Source organism: Sus scrofa, chromosome 2 (assembly GCF_054392235.1).
Source record: "Sus scrofa isolate SSC_HxYL_T2T_F1_AM1 chromosome 2, Sscrofa_HxYL_maternal_Yorkshire_Landrace_v2.0, whole genome shotgun sequence".
Lineage (NCBI taxonomy): Eukaryota > Metazoa > Chordata > Mammalia > Artiodactyla > Suidae > Sus > Sus scrofa.
This window is the reverse complement of record NC_139384.1, coordinates 125,962,933-125,981,215: the sequence shown is the minus strand read 5'-3', so window position 1 is coordinate 125,981,215 and position 18,283 is coordinate 125,962,933. Positions and strand designations below refer to the sequence as shown.

At 36.3% G+C, this 18,283-nt stretch overlaps 1 protein-coding gene across 15 annotated transcripts in view; it reads left to right on the top strand.

Moving 5' to 3' along the window:
• Positions 1-18,283, top strand: part of TMEM232 (transmembrane protein 232) — a 293,389-nt gene that overhangs the window by 97,790 nt on the left and 177,316 nt on the right. For all 15 annotated transcript variants that reach the window (XR_014838519.1, XR_014838518.1, XR_014838520.1 and 12 more), the window contains 2 exons: positions 2,174-2,273; positions 5,403-5,569. Coding sequence is in view for 11 of the 15 variants with exons in the window: in XM_085014218.1 (XP_084870344.1) it covers positions 2,174-2,273; positions 5,403-5,569 (267 nt within the window). In the remaining 4 variants the exon portion in view is untranslated. The remainder of the gene's footprint in view (positions 1-2,173; positions 2,274-5,402; positions 5,570-18,283) is intronic.

Here is an 18,283-nt window from a genome sequence, read left to right as displayed (position 1 = left end):
TTAAAATGGTCTATGGATTTCCACTTCCTTCTTATCTAACTTCAGTCTCTTGGAGAAGCATAGTGCTATATCAGAGTGGCTTATATGAGGAGATCCCCTTGAACAACGTAAACATTTTATTTTTATTTTTTAAGTCTGTAAATGGTCATATTTATAATTTATGGATACACACAAATGTTCATGGTGCATTCTCAGAATTTGATGATAAAAGTTTGTGATAAAAATATTTGGAAATCACTGCTGTAAAAGAAAGTTCATGTCTTTTGATGCAATACACATAGTCCTGGGTTCAAGTCCATTAAGGCTGTTTATTTGCCTAATAGTGTTGGGTGAAGCACTAAGACTTGGAAGAATCATTTTTTAAATTTTATGTCATTTCTTAACATGTAAATATAATAATGCCCTTCATCATTGTGTATGTAATGGTACCCCGCACCCAGGTATATGTATGTATATATTTATGCATACATATATGTATAGTACTTATCTCAATAATGGTGTAGTGATAGTTGTTATTATTTGGTCCTTTTCCATAACTTTATGATTCAGCAATTTAGGCACTTAATGTTCCATTTATTTCTATAGTTGGTAGTTTTCTTCTCATTTTCTGTGAAATCTTATATATATATATATATATATATATATATATATATATTTTTTTTTAGGGCTGTACCCGCAGCATATGGAGGTTCCTGCAGCATATTCGAGGCTAGGGGTCGATTTGGAGCTACAGCTGCTGGCCCACGCTACAGCCACAGCAATGCCAGATCAAAGCTTCATCGGCCACCCGCGCCACAGCTCATGGCAATGCCGGATCCTTAACCCACTGATTGAGGCCAGGGATCGCACCCGCAACCTCGTGGTTCCTAGTCAGATTCGTTTCTGTTGTGCCACAATGGGAACTCCACATATCGTATGTTTTTATATATATATATATATATATATATATATAATGATTTGTTATTTCTTTCCGTTATAGCTGGTTTACAGTGTTCTGTCAATTTTCTATGGTACAGCACGGTGACCCAGTTACACATACATGTATACATTCTTTTTTCTTACATTATCATGCTCCATTATATGTGACTAGAAATGGTTCCCAGTGCCACACGGCAGGATCTCATTGCTAATCCATTCCAAAGGCAATAGTCTGCATCTGTTAACCCCAAGCTCCCAATCCATCCCACCCCCTCCCCCCACCTCCCCCTTGGCAACCACAAGTCTATTTTCCAAGTCCATGTTTTTCTTTTCTGTGGAAAGGTTCATTTGTGCTGTATATTAGATTCTAGATATAAGTGATATCATATGGTATTTGTCTTTCTGACTTAACTTCACTCAGTATGAGAGTCTCTAGTTCCATCCATGTTTCTGCAAATGGCATTATTTTGTTCTTTTTTATGGCTGAGTAGTAATTGTATATAGATACCACATGGAAACAACCCAAATATCCATTGACAGATGATTGGATTAGGAAGATGTGGTATATATCATATGTTTTTGTAGATACCTTATTTTCTACAGTCTGTGTTTAGCAGTTTTAGCTTTACATGTGTTTTAAACTTCACAGAGGTAAGATATTAAAGTGCATACTTAGTAATGACATCTTGTGTGTGTGTGTGTGTGTTTTCACAAGTGTATTGGGATCTTAGTATAGCATACTATGTATGCACAGGCGGAATAGTTCTCAAAATTACCTAAAGCAATATTTTCCAACTGTTTTCACTGAGACCTATTGAAAGAAATATCTTTCACATTGCAACCAGCACACACATAATACACATTCATTTATATATTGAAACAATAAACTGTGATGTACTGTGATATTTTCTCTTCTCTTTTGTTTAAAAATCTCGGTTGATTTCATGACTCACTTAAGGGGCATGACTTGCAATTTGAAAAATATTGTTCTAAAGGAACATAGAAACAAAATAGCATTCAGTATTGGTCATTATAAGTAATGTAAGGATGACTTATAAATTTTTATTTTTTTTCTGAACCAGTATTTCAGCCTTGATATAGATGTTTTAAAGTTGTTTCAAAAGCACGTAATCTCAAGTGAATTTGAAATTGTTTCATCAAAAGTATATATAATAATAAAATGGTTTATTTCCCTTATGGTTTTTAAACATTTACTAATACAACACAAAAATGATTTCTTTTTCTCTTTTGACAGGTTGGCTATTTGGTCTTCTTACGACTTTATATATATTTCCTTCACGGTCACCTGGAAAGTTTTAAACAACATTTACTTAGGCTTCAACCATATTTATACGGTATACTATCTTTTATTTTATACACTTATAAAACTTACATTTTATATTTTGGGATGCTCAGACAATCACTGTAAAGAGTATAAGCTATATTTTATTTTTTGTGAAAGATCACAGGTATAGTATTGAAAAGCACAGCTTCTGGGCAAGACCGCATGGGTTTTATTTTCAAATTTCATACTTCACTAAGCATATGACCTTGTCTGTGACTCAGTTTTCTCATCTGTATTAGTATCTAACTCAGTGGATTTCAAGAAAGATAAATTCACATTTTAATAAGGTACCACTAGTGGAGATGTAGATGCTGGATTGAAATGAGAGAGTAGATACAGGGGGTCCATCAGCTATGATGTTAGTATAGGCAAGAGATGTTACAAATATGAACTACTAAAATGAGTATAGAGTAGTTTTGAAAATGTTTAGGAGGTGGAAAACACTGGACTTGGTGATCACTTGAATTTGAGCTATATATACAGGAAAGTGAGGAATTCAGGACAAATCTTCAGTTTCACATATTGACTAATAAGATCAAGATAATGAGGCTATAATTTGCAGCAACATGGATGGAACTAGAGACTCCCATGCTAAGTGAAGTCAGTCAGAAAGAGAAAGACAAATACCTTACGATATCACTTATATATGGAATCTAATATATGGGCACAAATGAACCTTTCCACAGAAAAGAAAATCATGGACTTGGAGAACAGACTTGTGGATGCCAAGGGGGAGGGGGGAGGAGGGAGTGGGATGGATTGGGAATTTGGGGTTAATAGATGCATACTATTGCCTTTGGAATGGATAAGCAATGAGATCCTGCTAGATCTAGTCACTTATGATGGAGCATGATAATGTGAGAAAAAAGAATATATACATGTATGTGTGACTGGATCACTTTGCTGTATAGTAGAAAATTGACAGAACACTAAACCAGCTAGAATGGAAAAAATAAAAATCACTTTAAAAATAAAAAAATAAAAAAATAAAAAAATTAAACATAAAAAAGATAATGGGGATTTAAACAGGAAATTTTGGAGGAACATTGAACATACTGAATTTAAAGATCACTTAGGTATATACACCTAGCAAGTACCTGGAAACATGAGTTGAAGCCTGGCCATCACTTGATTTGTGAGTATTAACACGAATCATTTGACAATCATCATTTTTTTTTTTTTTTGGATGCGTGTATCTTTTTAGGGGCACACCCACAGCATATGGAGGTTCCCAGGCTATGGGTCTAATTGGAGTCTCAGCTGCCGGCCACAGCAAGGTGGAATCCAAGCAGTGTGTCTGCAACCTACACCACAGCTCACGGCAGTGGTAGATCCTTAACCCATTGAGCGAGACTAGGGATTCAACCTGCGTCGTCATGGATACTAGTCAGATTCCTTTCCACTGAGCCACAACAGGAACTCTGAGAGTCATCAGCTTTAATATGGGTGAGAGAAACTGGGAATGGGAGATGGTGGTGGGGAGAAATTTATTCTAGGAATAGAGTCTTGGGGGATATAAACATTTAATAGATTGGGATAACAGAGTCTTGGGGGATGTAAACATTTAATACATTGATGTCTGTTGGGATAACAGACATCAATCAGTAAAGGCGAATTAAGGGAAATGAGGGAATGATGATATAGAAATCCAAAGATGAGATTCAAGAAGATCAGTGTTTTAAAAAGATCAAATTTATTTGTTTATTATTTATTTTTAGGGCTGCACCTGTGACATATGTAAGTTCCCAGGCTAGGGGTCAAATCTGAGCTACAGCTGCCAGCCTATACCACAGCCATAGCGCTGTGGGATCTGAGCCACGTCTGTGACCTGCACCAAAGCTCACGGCAACACTGAATCCTTAACTCATTGAGTGAGGCCAGGGATTGAAGCTGCGTCCTCATGGATACCAGTTGGCTTATTACCACTGAGACATGATTTTTGATCTAAAAAGATCAAAAATTTTTGAAAAGCTTCACTATGAAGGGGAGGAAAAATATGTCAATAGTTTGTTTGAAATAAAACAAGGTTAAAAGAAGAGAAGATTAATATATGGTAGGATAAGAGATCAAGAGACTCAAGATACAAGAAGAGGAATAATATCTCATGGGAAAAACTGTGGAGGAGGGAGTAGAACATAATAGTGGAAGTGTTTTGGAGACTGACCAATATGTACACAGTACAAGCGTTGACAGGGTGCGAAACCAAGACGATGCTGTAGGTTGGCAGAATAGGAATTTGTGTCTATCATACCACTGGTTTTGCTTTGTTCATTATAGTATAAATCTTTTTAACTCCTCCCAGTGTTCAGAATAGTGACTCATCAAATACTCAAGTAATGGTGACACATTTTGAAAAATTATTTGAATCAAACCTCACGTTCTCACATTAGCTTGTTATTGTTGGTGTATGTCAAGAATACCAACATCTTTGTTTCATATAAAGAAAAAATCCCCAGATGTTGCCCTCTTACTAAGCAGAGCCTTACTTAGGCTACATTTCCATTTTTAGTAACAGACTGATTTCTACCTATTGCTGTTAGTGACTCCTACCCTTCCATATAGCCATCCAGTGGAAGAGTGGTTATTACTGATTTTTCCAGTGTCATTGGACTGAAACTCACAGATTAAGTTTATAGAAAAGGTGGTACAAAGATGGTTCCATTAAATATCACATAGTCTTATGTTGAAGGACGTAATTGTTGGCTATAGTTAAACACTGTGCTTTTAAAAATCAATTAACATGTTGAAAAGAATGGGGAATGTTGGGTTAAAAACAATGACATTGATAACAGTTTCAGACTATCCTTTATGAATAGTATTGATTCTAAATTGGTTTATTTTCAGCTAGAAGTTTCCAAGGATTGTTGTCTAGTAACTAAACTTAATTGGACCAACCATTATGCAATTGCTGTTCTGGATTATATAAACTGTTATATATATGAATTATTTATCTTGCAGTTTTCTATTATACCACCAGGGGTCATACATAACATTATTAATCTTCAACAGATGGGGAAATGTACAGCAATTTCAGCCTCAAAGTACTGAATTTAATTGTATTTTAATGACTAAAAGACAAATGAAACAGAATGCGAGATGTTAATGAAATACTTCTCACAAATTATTTTTCTTACAATAGCACTTTCTTTCTCTGGAGAATTATATTGCAAGTATCCAAACGTCTTTTCGAATGTTCGGTACATTCTGAAAATCATGAAAGTTATATATAAAAGAGAACTCCGTTTTGAATCAGTTTTTGGCCCTGCAGAAAACAAGAAGAGATATAAGCATGTAGATTCTGAGATGGTGAGTATATCCCAGTGCATGATGAATCAGATCAGATTATTATGATTAAATAATCATGCTTGCTGATGTAGTAATATTGCTTAAGATGAGTTTAGCTTGTGGAGGTGGGGGCAGGGGGAGAAGAATGAACAGCACAGACACAAAATTCATGCAAGCTTATATTCATTTCTTGGATAGTAGTTAGTAGGATCAATGGTGGGGCAAGAATAGCTACACTACTACCTTAAATAGGTAATGTCATAAAACTTTCTTCCTTATAGAGTCCATCTAATTGAAAATTGAAGCATGATTGAGATTGTCTTATAAATGAACATTTTAAGATACTACATTTTTATTAAAGGGAGTGTGTGTAAAGTGCAGACTATTAATGACAGCAAGTGTAATTTTTTATGTTTCCATAATTCATATGTAATAACATTTAAATATGCTATTGAAATCAACTGAAAAGTTTTAAATGGTTCAAAACTGAGGAATTAAAGTAATCCGTGCCCTATGACAAATCTCCTTTTAATTTCTAACTCAGATATTAGTGATCAACATTGGAGAAAGCTGTCTGGCTTAGTTACATAATTCCTTGGTATGTAATAAGCCATGTATTATGCAAACAGAACTACAATATTCACATACCTTATAGGCTGAAGTACTTCAAAAGACAAACTTCAATCTCTGGGATTTATAATGTCTTTACTTCCTCTTCTCATATATATTCCAAAAGAAAGCAGTAAACATTTCAAAACTTTGATTCTTTTATTTTTTTGCTATATGTACATATTATTTTATAGTTTATAAATAGAAAAATTTGTTTTTCTAACAATTTCTTAAAAGGGAAAAACATTTAACATAATGCAAGTTGGAACAACTAAAGAAATTTAAATAACCTTCTCTTTTTAAGTATTTTTGCCTATGAGGTACTTTTACAATCATCCCTTGCTTCCCTTGGGCCTTTTCTAAAACTATCTACAATTTACGTTTATAAGGAAGAACATTTATACTCACATATTTGTAATCTTTCTAGGAGTTAGTTTTTCTCTTTGACCCATGGGGAAACATCTACAGAGTGGCTTATAAGCCATTTGAACCATTTGGTTATACTTTCTAATGAACACAAATTTCTTCATGCATAAAAGGATCTTATTTTAAAGTTTAAAAATGTTTTAACAGGGAATTCCCTTAGTGGCTCAGCAGTTAACGAACCCGACTAGGATCTCAACTAGGCGGATTTGATCACTAGCCTCACTCAGTATGTTGGGGATCTGGCAGTGCTGTGAGCTTTGGTGTAGGTTGCAGACACAGTTTGGATCCTGCATTGCTGTGGGTGTGGCTTGGGCCTGTGGGTGTGGCTTGGGCCGGTGGCTGTAGCTTGATTTCGACCCCTAACCTGGGAACTTCCATATGCCACAGGTGTGGCCCTATAAAGCAAAAAAAAAAAAAAAAAAGCAAACAAAAAAAAGCCAGTTTTAACAGTAAATGTATAACCTAAGATATGAAGCAACCAAAAAAACCCGTAGCTATCAAGAAGAAAGACCTGCTCACCAACTGACTGTGATCTACAGTAGGTACATAAAGCTCCCCATATTTATTTATTTGTTTGTTTGTTTATTTTTAGGGCCACACCTGTGGCATATGGAGATTCCCAGGATAGGGGTCCAATCAACTACAGCTGCCTGCCTATGCCACAGCAATGCCAGGGCAGAGCCACGTCTGTGACCTACGCTATAGCTCACAGCAATGCCAGATCCTTAACCCACTAGGATCCTTAACCCACTAGCAAGGCCCAGGTGGAACCTGCGTCCTCATGGATGCTAGTCAGATTCGTTTCCCCTGAGCCATGACGGGAACACCCCCATTATCTTTAAAAAAGACACTACCATCATCGCCACTACCACCATCATCTTAGCGTTGTCGGCGTTGTTATATTTGCCCTATTTACATGGTTATTGTGAAAATTGCAGAAAAACATGTGCTTTATACATTATTAAGAGCTGTGTAACCATAAATAATGATTACTGAGAAATGTACTTAGGAACTCACTTTAACTCAGGCAGTTTAATATAATAATTTTAATCTAGGGACATGATTATTCTGACTAAATAATTGTGCTTAACTATGTAGTTAATTGTGCTGAACTTAATGTAGTGATGATTTGAGTGTTTTTCCTTTAAACAAGTAAGATACTGTAAAATCTTGGTAAAATGAGTGTTATAGTTGTGAGACGGGAAATGTTCAATGTTGATTCTGCTTCCCCTTAAGAATCACTCTATTTTTTGTCACGCTTGGTGCACATACACAGCAAGGAAATGGAGGCTTACTTCTCTTCAACGTGGTTTGAACTGGATGGGGCAAAAATGTCAACCCATGAAAAGAATTTATCTGCCTAGAATGGGAGACGTCTCTAAATCTCTCTACTTTTTTACACCTTTTTTTTTTTTTTTAATGATACCAGCGAAGGTTTGGAATGACATGTTTTCTCATCAGCATGTACTTTTCTCATATTTAAAAATTTTTTTTATTGAAATATAGTTGACTTACAATGTTGTGTTAGTTTCAGGTGTACAGCAAAGTGGTTCAGTTATATATATGTGTGTGTGTGTGTATTATATATGTTTATATATATTTATATATATACACACATTTTTTCAGATTCTTTCCCATTATGGATTATTACAAAGTGTTGAATATAGTTCCCTATGCTATAAAGCCAGTCTTTTTTGATTATTTTATATATAGTAGTATGTATATGTTAATCCCAAACTCCTGATTTATTCCTCTTTCCCTTTCCCCTTTGATAGCTGTAAGTTTTCTCTATCTGTGAGTCTGTTTCTGTTTTGTAAATGAGTTCATTTTTTTTTAAGATTCCACACATAAATAATATCATATGATATTTGTCTTTCTCTGCCTGGCTTACTTCACTTAGTATGACAATCTCTAGGTCTATCCATGTTGCTGCAAATGGCATTATTTCATTATTTTTTTATGGCTGAGTAATATTCCATTGTATATATGTACCACATCGTCTTTATTCATCTGTTGATGGACATTTAGGTTGCTTCTATGTCTTGACTATGGTAAATAGGGCTGCTATAAACATTGTGGTGCACATATCTTTTTGAATTAGATTTTTCCTGGATGTATGGTCAGGAGTGGGATGGCTGTACCATATAGTGATTTTATTTTTAGTTTTTTAAGGAACCTCCATACTGTTCTCCATACTGGCTGCACCAATGTACATTCCCACCAAGAGTGTAGAAGGGTTCCCTCTTCTCCACACCCTCTCCAGCATTTATTATTTGTAAACATTTTTTTTTTCTTGTCTTTTGTCTTTTTAGGGCCACACCTGCGGCATATGGAGGTTCCCAGGCTAGGGGTCTAATCAGAGCTGTTGCTGCCAGCCTATGCCAGAGCCACAGCAACATAAGATCCAATAATTTGTAAACATTTTGATGAAGACCGTTCTGACCGTGTGAGATGATACCTCATGGTAGTTTTGATTTGCATTTCTCTAATAATTATCAATATTGAACACCTTTTCATGTTCCTGTTGGTCATTTGTATGTTTTCTTTGGAGAAATGTCTAGTTAGGTCTCCTGCTCATTTTTTTTTTTTTTTTTTGATTGGGTCTATCACTTGGTGAAGTTTATTTTTGTTTTTATTTATTTTAATTTTTTAATAATGATTTTTATTTTTTCCATTATAGCTGGTTACAGTGTTCTATTAGTTTTATACTGCACAGCAGGATGACACATACATGCATACATTCTTTTTTCTCACATTATCATGCTCCATCACAAGTGACCAGACATAGTTCCCAGAGCAGGATCCCATTGCTTATCCATTCCCAAGGCAATAGTTTGCATCTTTTAACCCCAGATTCCCAGTCCATCCCACTCCCTCCCCCTCTCCCCTTTGGCAACCACAAGTCTGTTCTCCATGTCCATTATTTTCTTTTCTGTGGAGAGGTTCATTTGTGCTATCTATTAGATTCCAGATATAAGTGATATAAAGTGGTATTTGTCTTTTTCTTTCTGACTTACTTTAGTTAGTATTAGAGTCTCTAGTTCCATCCACGGGGCTGCAGATGGTATTATCTTGCTCTTTTTTATGGCTGAGTAGTATTTCATTGTGTATATATACCACCTCTTCTTAATCCAGTCGTCTGTGGATGGATGTTTAGGTTGTTTCCATGTCTTGGCTATCATGAATAGTGCTGCAATGAACAAACTTTCCTTTTATTTTTCAAGGAGAGTTTTGTCTGGATATATGCCCAAGAGTGGGATTGCTGGGTCATAGAGTAGTTCTATGTATAGTTTTCTAAGGTACCTCCATACTGTTCTCCATAGTGGTCGTACCAATTGACACTCCCACCACCAGGGCAGGAGGGTTCCCTTTTCTCCACACCCTCTCCAGCATTTGTTATTTGTGGACTTAGTAATGATGGCTATTCTGACTGGTGTGAGGTGATACCTCATGGTAGTTTTGATTTGCATTTCTCTAATAGTCAGTAATGTTGAGCATTTTTTCATGTGTTTGTTGGCCATCTGTATATCTTTGGAGAAATGTATATTTAGGTCTCTTGCTCATTTTTCATTTGGGCTGTTGGCTTTTTTGTTGTTGAGTTGTATAAGATGTTTGTATATTTTAGAGATTAAGCCCTTGTCAGTTGTATCATTTGAAACAATTTTCTCCCATTTTGTAGGTTGTCTTTTTGCTTTTATTTCTTTTACCTTGGGAGACTGACCTGAGAAAGCATTTGTAAGGTTGATATCAGAGAATGTTTTGCCTATGTTCTCTTCTAAGAGTTTGATGGTGTCTTGTCTTACATTTAAGTCTTTAGGCCATTTTGAGTTTATTTTTGTGCATGGCGTGAGAGTGTGTTCCAGTTTTATTGATTTACATGTGGCTGTCCAGTTGTCCCAACACCACTTTGGTGAATAGACTTTTTCCCATTTTTATATTTTTTGCCTCCTTTATTGAAGGTTAATTGACCCTAGGTGTCTGAGTTTATTTCTGGGTTCTCTGTTCTGTTCCATTGGTCTGAATGTCTGTTTTGGTACCAGTAGCACACTGTCTTGATGACTGTGGCTTTGTAATATTGCCTGAAGTCTGGGAGAGTTATGCCTCCTGCTTGATTTTTGTTCCTCAGGATTGCTTTGGAAATTCTGGGTCTTTTGTGGTTCCATATAAATTTTTGGATTGTTTGTTCTAGTTCTGTGAGAAACGTCATGGGTAATTTAATAGGGATTGCATTGAATCTGTAGATTGTTTTGGGTAGTATGGCCATTTTTACAGTATTATTTTTTCCAACCCTGAAACATGGAATTTCTTTCCATTTCTTTGAGTCCTCTTTAATTTCCTTGATTAATGTTTTATAGTTCTCATCTGGCTCATTTTTGATTGAAGTATTTTTGATATTGAACTGTATGAGCTGTTTGTATATTGTGGAAATTAAGCCCTTTTCTGTCAAATTGCAGTTCTCCCCTTGCATACTGTTTTTCTTTTTTTCTTTTTTTTTCTTTTTTGCTTTTTAGGGCCACACCCATGGCATATGGAGGTTCCCAGGCTAGGGGTCCAATTGGAGCTGTAGCTCTTGGCCTACAGCACAGCCACAGCCATACAGGATCTATGTCATGTCTGTGACCTATACTGCAGCCCAAGGCAGCACTGGATCCTTAACCCACTGAGCAAGGCCAGGGATTGAACCTGTGTCCTCACGGATTCTAGTCAGATTCATTAACATGATATAAACTCCAGTTTTTTCTTTTTTAAAAAAATTTAGGAGTTCCCGTGGTGGCTCAGTGGTTAATGAGCCCGACTAGTATCCATGAAGATGCAGATTAGATTCCTGGCCTCACAATGGTTATATTTTGTCCCAATGGTTATATTTTGTGCAACTGTAATATATTATCAAAACTAGTAAATTAACATTGATGCAATGTGTATGTGTTATCTTTTCATTTTGTTTATGGTTTCTGCTGCTGTTCAAAAGCTTTTAAGTTTTATTAGGTCCTATTTGTTTATTTTTGTTTTTATTTCCATTTCTCTTAGCTATGAATCCAAAACGATATTGCTACCATTTGTGTCAGAGTGTTCTGCCTATCTTTTCCTCTAGGAGTTTTATAGTATCCAGTCTAATATTTAGGTCTTTAATCCATTTTGAGTTTATTTTTGTGTTTGTTATTAGAGAATGTTCTAATTTCATTATTTCACGTGTAGCTAATCAGTTTTCCCAGCACCACTTGTTGAAGAGTCTGTATTTTCTCCATTGTATATGCTTGCCTCATTCGTCAAAGAGGAATTGATCATAGGTACTTGAGTTTTATTTCTGTACTTTCTATCCTGTTCCATTGATGTATTTGTCTGGTTTTGTTCCAGTTCCATACTGTTTTGATGACTGAAGCTTTGTGGTATAGTCTGAAGTCAGGGAGCCTCATTCCTTCAGCTCTATTCGTCTTTCTCAAGATTACTTTGGCTACTCAGACAAGAGTACTTTGTCTTTTCTGTTTCCATACCCATTAAAATTTTTTTTCCTATATTTTCACTGCCCTATGGCATAAGGAGTTCCTGAGCTGGGAATCAGATCCAAGCCACAGTTGCATCCTACCACAACTGAAGCAATGCTGGATATTTAATCCACTGTACTGGGCCAGGGATTGAACCTGTGTCCCAGCACTGCAATGACACCATCCATCCAGTTGTGCTACAGTGGGAACTCCTAAAATTGTTTTATTTCTTTTAAAAATGTCATTCTTTCTTCTGTTGGGATTGCATTGAATCTATAGATTGCCTTAGGGAGTATGGCCATTTTAATAGTATTGATTCTTCCATGGTACATGACCATGGTATGGTATATTGACCATGATATATTTTTTCATCTGTTTGTGTAGTCTTCAGTTTCTTTAGCACCTTATAGTTTTCAGAGTACTAAGTACTTTTTCCTCCTTAGGTAGGTTTACTTCTAGATATTTTATTCTTTTTGATGCAGTACTAAATGGGTTTATTTTCTTAATTTTTCTTTCTGCAGTTTTGTTATTAATGTATAGAAATGCAACAGATTTCTAATATATTAATTTTGTATCCTGCAACTTTATTAAATTCATTGATGAACTCTAGTAGTTTTATGGTTGTGTCTTAAGGATTTTCTCTGTATAGTATCATGTCATCTGTATTCAGTGATAGTTTTACTACATCTTTTCAAATTTTGATTCCTTTTGTTACTTTTTTTTCTCTGATTGATGTGACTAGGACTTCCAAAACTGTTGAATAAGAGTAGTCAGAGTGGGCATCCTTGTCTTCTTCCTGATCTTAGAGGAAATGCTTTCAGCTTTTTACCAATTTTTACACTTTTTAGAAGAAAGGGCATAGTTTCAATCTTTTTAAGTACTACTTCAGCTCAATACATGAGATTCTGTGAAGGGATTATAACAGATTTTATCCTGTCAGACTTATTGTGCTCCTTTTCTACTCCCATTACCTCATAATTTAAAGAATATAAAAGGTAGTGTAGGGAGTTCTGTTGTGGCTCAGAGGTTAATGAACCTAATATCCATGAAGACGCAGATTCAATCCCTGACCTTGCTCAGTGGGCTAAGGACCCCGCATTGTTGTGAGCTGCGGTGTAGGTCGTAGGCACGGCTCCCATCTGGTGTTGCTGTGGCTGTGGCATAGGCCAGCAGCTACAGCTCTGATTGGACCCGTAGCCTTGGAACCTCTATATGCTGTGAGTGCGATGCTGAAAATTGCTGGTTCAGCTAACTGATTCAGTGATTGATGGTAAGTTTTAACATTGTTCCCCATCTTCAGCTCAATTTCTCTGATATAGCTTAATCTAAACTAGCCTCCTCAGTTCTGTTGTGTATTTATCCATTCAGTACCCATCTCTCTCAACTTCTGGGAGAAGAAAGGGGGAAAATAGAGAAAACTGGGAATATAAAAGATGCATCTGTGTTCATCCTCTCTCCCTTCCTTATTATTAGTATGCTATACTAAAGGATTTGTGAATTTATTCCTGTAGCTCTTATCTTCCACTTGTGCTGAAAAGTCCATGACAACATATTTTGGCCACTGTAAAATACTTTATTTTTAATATATTTATAAGCATTTAGGTTGAAACAAGATTTGTTTTCAAATTGCTGCTGTAACATTGCTTTTAAAAAAAGGAATTCTGTAGGATATAGGAATTAGGATACACACAGTATGGGTGCTGGTTCTACACAAAAATAGAAAATTTCCTTCCTCTGATGCTGGAACCCATTTCCCCTTTTATTGTCCTTTAAAGCTGATCCAGACACAGAGTTTCCATTGATTTGACAAATGGTACATTTTAATTGGCTCTCTGGATTGCAGAGCCAGAACACTGGATTGAGTTTTCCACTCTGTCCTTTGCTCACTAGCAAAGCTGAATTGGCTAAGCACAGTTGTCACAGGATAATAATAACATAGTTCTTTGGAGAAGGTAGATTCAAATTCAACTAAAATGCAGTAGACCCTTGATTAAATAATTGCATTCTTCCTAAAGTACAAACCATTTTCTGGAACCTAGGAAACATACAGGATTTACATCCAAGTGTGTTAGCAGTCTTGTCCTCTAGTGCTTTAAGTAGTCAGCCAAAAGCATTGTCTAAATTTGAAATATTTTAAGCTGTACTGTAATTGTAAATGGTTACGAGGAATTGGGTTAGACTGAGGCAGATCCTTTAAAATTAGGAGCATTATCCTATGATTCATGTCCTGTTATTCAAATAACACATGCGTATTGAGAGGTCCTTTCATGGAAACGTCAACCATCCCCCAAATGACTGAAAATAAGATGAAACTCAAAAAGCTGTCATTGAGCAGCCATAATAGAGTCCATGTTTCGTAGGTCATTTTTGTTACAAAAGAGAGCCTGGTCAGACACTCAGGGCTTCTCAGATTTGTACAAAATTCAAGCTGATATGGTTATCTGAATTCTCAGCCAATGGAAGATTAGCAATCCTTTGACACATGGGCTTTCTGCCTTTGGAATAGACTCTCTGCCCACTGTTTCTCCAGTGGGAGCCAGTTCCAAGGACACAGTCTTGAGGCACTAATGTGTTGCTGAGATCTGGATGGTATATGTAACTAAACCCAGTTAAAGCCTCTACACAAACCAAACCTTAAGATTCCGGAGGGCAGGTGTTGCAGATCTGATCTCTTGCTGCCACCCAGGACAACCTTCCTAGGTACATTTCCTTGCTTATTAAACCTGTGATCAGGTTTCCTCTTGGCCTCCATGTATGGCGGCCAGTTTGCAAAGCAGCATAGCCCTATCTGGACATTATGGTGAAGAGATGAAGGAACCATAGCAAGTGATCATAAAGCCCAGATAAATAAATAGATAAATTACAAGGCTCGAAGGAGAAAAAAGAAAAAAGTTCTAGTTCTCTGGGAGTCATTTAATGCTGTGCTCAGTGCTTTTCAAACTATCTGTGTAGAGAAAACAGCATCACTGTACACTTAAAATTTTTTTTTCAAACTATCAGAGACTGACACTTTTACAAACTACGATAATACTGCATTATAAGAATAAAAATGCATGAATATATGTGTTAATTTTTTATTGGACTGAAAATAAATAAAAACTGTCAAATTTTATAAAATCTTCTAAATATATATTCTTATGTATGTGTGTCTATATATATATATATATATATATATATATATATATATATATAGTTAACAGTTTACCAATGCGACTTACCTGCCAACCCCACCTTGGGTGGGATTGATTTAATGTAAAGGGAAAGCACCCTACACCACCTTATAGTTCTCAGAATTTTGTTTCTTCTTCTGCTACACTGATGATTGTATTAAATCACAGTATCATCATTATTATATTTATTCATTCTAGTTTGGCAAATACAATTTTTTTCTTTTGCAAAAAAAAAAAAGCAAGGAGGAAACTTGTGCAGGATTTCCATCAACTGCTTGAAATATATAAGGGTATAATGAATAAGGATAAGAGATAAGCCCTACTTTTCTGGAAAATTTGCAGATATGATGGGTTCATGTGCTCTTAATGATACCAGTACCCTCAGAAGCACATGTACAGTTGGGCAAATTTTATTTTTCTAATTAATTTTTTCTTTTATAATGATTTTTATTTTTTTTTCTGTTGTAGCTGGTTTACAGTGTAATGTCAATTTTCTACTGCATAGCAAGGTGACCCAGTCACACATAGATGTATACATTCTTTTTTCTCACATTATCATGCTCCATCACAAGTGACCAGACATAATTCCCAGGGCTATAAGCAGGATCCCATTGCTTATCCATTCCAAAGGTAGTAGTTTGCATCTTCTAACCCCAAATTCCCCAGTCTATACCACTCCCTCCCCTCTCCCCTTTGGCAACCACAAGTCTTTTCTCCATGTCCATGATTTTCTCTTCTGTGGAGAGGTTCATTTGTGCTATCTATTAGATTCCAGATATAAGTGATATAAAGTGGTATTTGTCTTTCTCTTTCTGACTTACTTCAGTTAGTATTAGAGTATCTAGTTCCATCCACGGGGCTGCAGATGGTATTATTTTGCTCTTTTTTATGGCTGAGTAGTATTCTATTGTGTATATATACCACCTCTTCTTAATCCAGTCGTCTGTGGATGGACGTTTAGGTTGTTTCCATGTCTTGGCTATCATGAATAGTGCTGCAATGAACAAACTTTCCTTTTCTTTTTTCTTTTTTTGTCTTTTTGCCATTTCTTGGGCTGCTTTCATGGCATATGGAGGTTCCCATGCTAGGGGTCTAATCGGAGCTGTAGCTGCCAGCCTATGCCAGAGCCATAGCAACACGGGATCGAGTTGCGTCTGCAACCTACACCACAGCTCACGACAATGCCGGATCATTAACCCATTGAGCAGGGCAGGGATTGAACCCGCAATCTCATGGTTCCTAGTTGGATTCGTTAACCATTGTGCCACGACGGGAACGCCTTCCTTTTCTTTTTCAAGGAGAGTTTTGTCTGGATATATGCCCAAGAGTGGGATTGCTGGGTCATAGAGTAGTTCTATGTATAGTTTTCTAAGGTACCTCCATACTGTTCTCCATAGTGGTCGTACCAATTGACATTCCCACCACCAGGGCAGGAGGGTTCCCTTTTCTCCACACCCTCTCCAGCATTTGTTATTTGTGGACTTAGTAATGATGGCTATTCTGACTGGTGTGAGGTGATACCTCATGGTAGTTTTGATTTGCATTTCTCTAATAGTCAGTAATGTTGAGCATTTTTTCATGTGCTTGTTGGCCATCTGTATATCTTTGGAGAAATGTGTATTTAGGTCTCTTGCTCATTTTTCATTTGGGCTGTTGGCTTTTTTGTTGTTGAGTTGTATAAGATGTTTGTATATTTTAGAGATTAAGCCCTTGTCAGTTGCATTATTTGAAATTATTTTCTCCCATTCTGTAAGTTGTCTTTTGCAAATTGATTTTATTATTTGCTGCAAGGAAAGAACACACACAAGGAAATTTGCGACATTTCAGTTAGAGGATTTTGGAACGAATCTGTTACGGGATTTGGACTTTGGGTGACTTGAGGGAGGTGCTAAAGAACCAGGGGTTCTTGCAGAGTTCCTGTCATGGCTCAGCAGTTACCGAATCTGACTAGCATCCACGGGGACGCAGGTTCAATCCTTAGCCTTGCTCAGTGGGTTAAGGATCCAGTATTTCTGTGAGCCATGGTGTATGTCGCAGACACGTCTCAGATCCTGCATTGCTGTGGCTGTGATGTAGGCCAGTAGCTGCAGCTTTGGTTCAGCCCCTAGCCTGGGAGCCTCCATATGCTGAGGTTGCAGCCTTAAGAGCAAACAAACAAACAAGCAAACAAAAAAGCCAATAAACAAAACTAGGGGTTCTCTCTAGATTTTATTTATTTATTTATTTATTTATTGAAATGCAAATCAAAACTACCATGAGATACCATTTCTCTAGATTTGATGCCGACAGGAAGTAGGGGTGATTCTGATTGGGTATTTTTTAGGTGGCATGGTGATTTTTTTAATCTCTGCTTTAGAAAAAATATCAAGTGGCTTTATTAATCATGGGCCTAGAGTAATATTGTTTCAGGTTGATGTTCTTGAGTTTATATTCAACAGGAGAACAGAGTGACCTATGAGAACCAGACCACCTTGTAGTGATATTGATGTCAAATTAGTTCCAGAAATCAGAGACTAATTTTTCCCCCATTTTTAATGATAAGTAAAAATGGTATCATATGTTAAAAATAAAACAAATTTTGTTCATTGTCTAATACCTGGTCATTTTTACCAAATGCTTTTGGGAATGTTCTCTGGTGATGGTGTATAAGTTTGTTCACGAGGATTTTTGACCTAACTCAATAGTGTCTCTAGCCATGCAGTGTACATGATTTGAAAGAACCAAGTATTGATTGTTTTCATTTAATTAGTCAAGCCATCCACAAGTTTCAAAACATATATACATATGCATTCAGAATGTTTGCAACATGAAGAATGTCAGGCATCCAGGCTGAGCCTTGTAGAGCAATTTGAGAAAAGAATTTCATTTATATGGGTTCTGATTTTGGGGGAGACTCTACCACAGAGCAGAAAACTGAGTTTTTTTTTGATGAAATATGTGCATGTAATGAAGTCTGCATGTCTCAGTCTGAAGTCTTAACATTAATTTAGAATGAAGCTTTTCTGTGGGCTATTCTAACATTCTCAACACTGATTTGTCTCCATTTG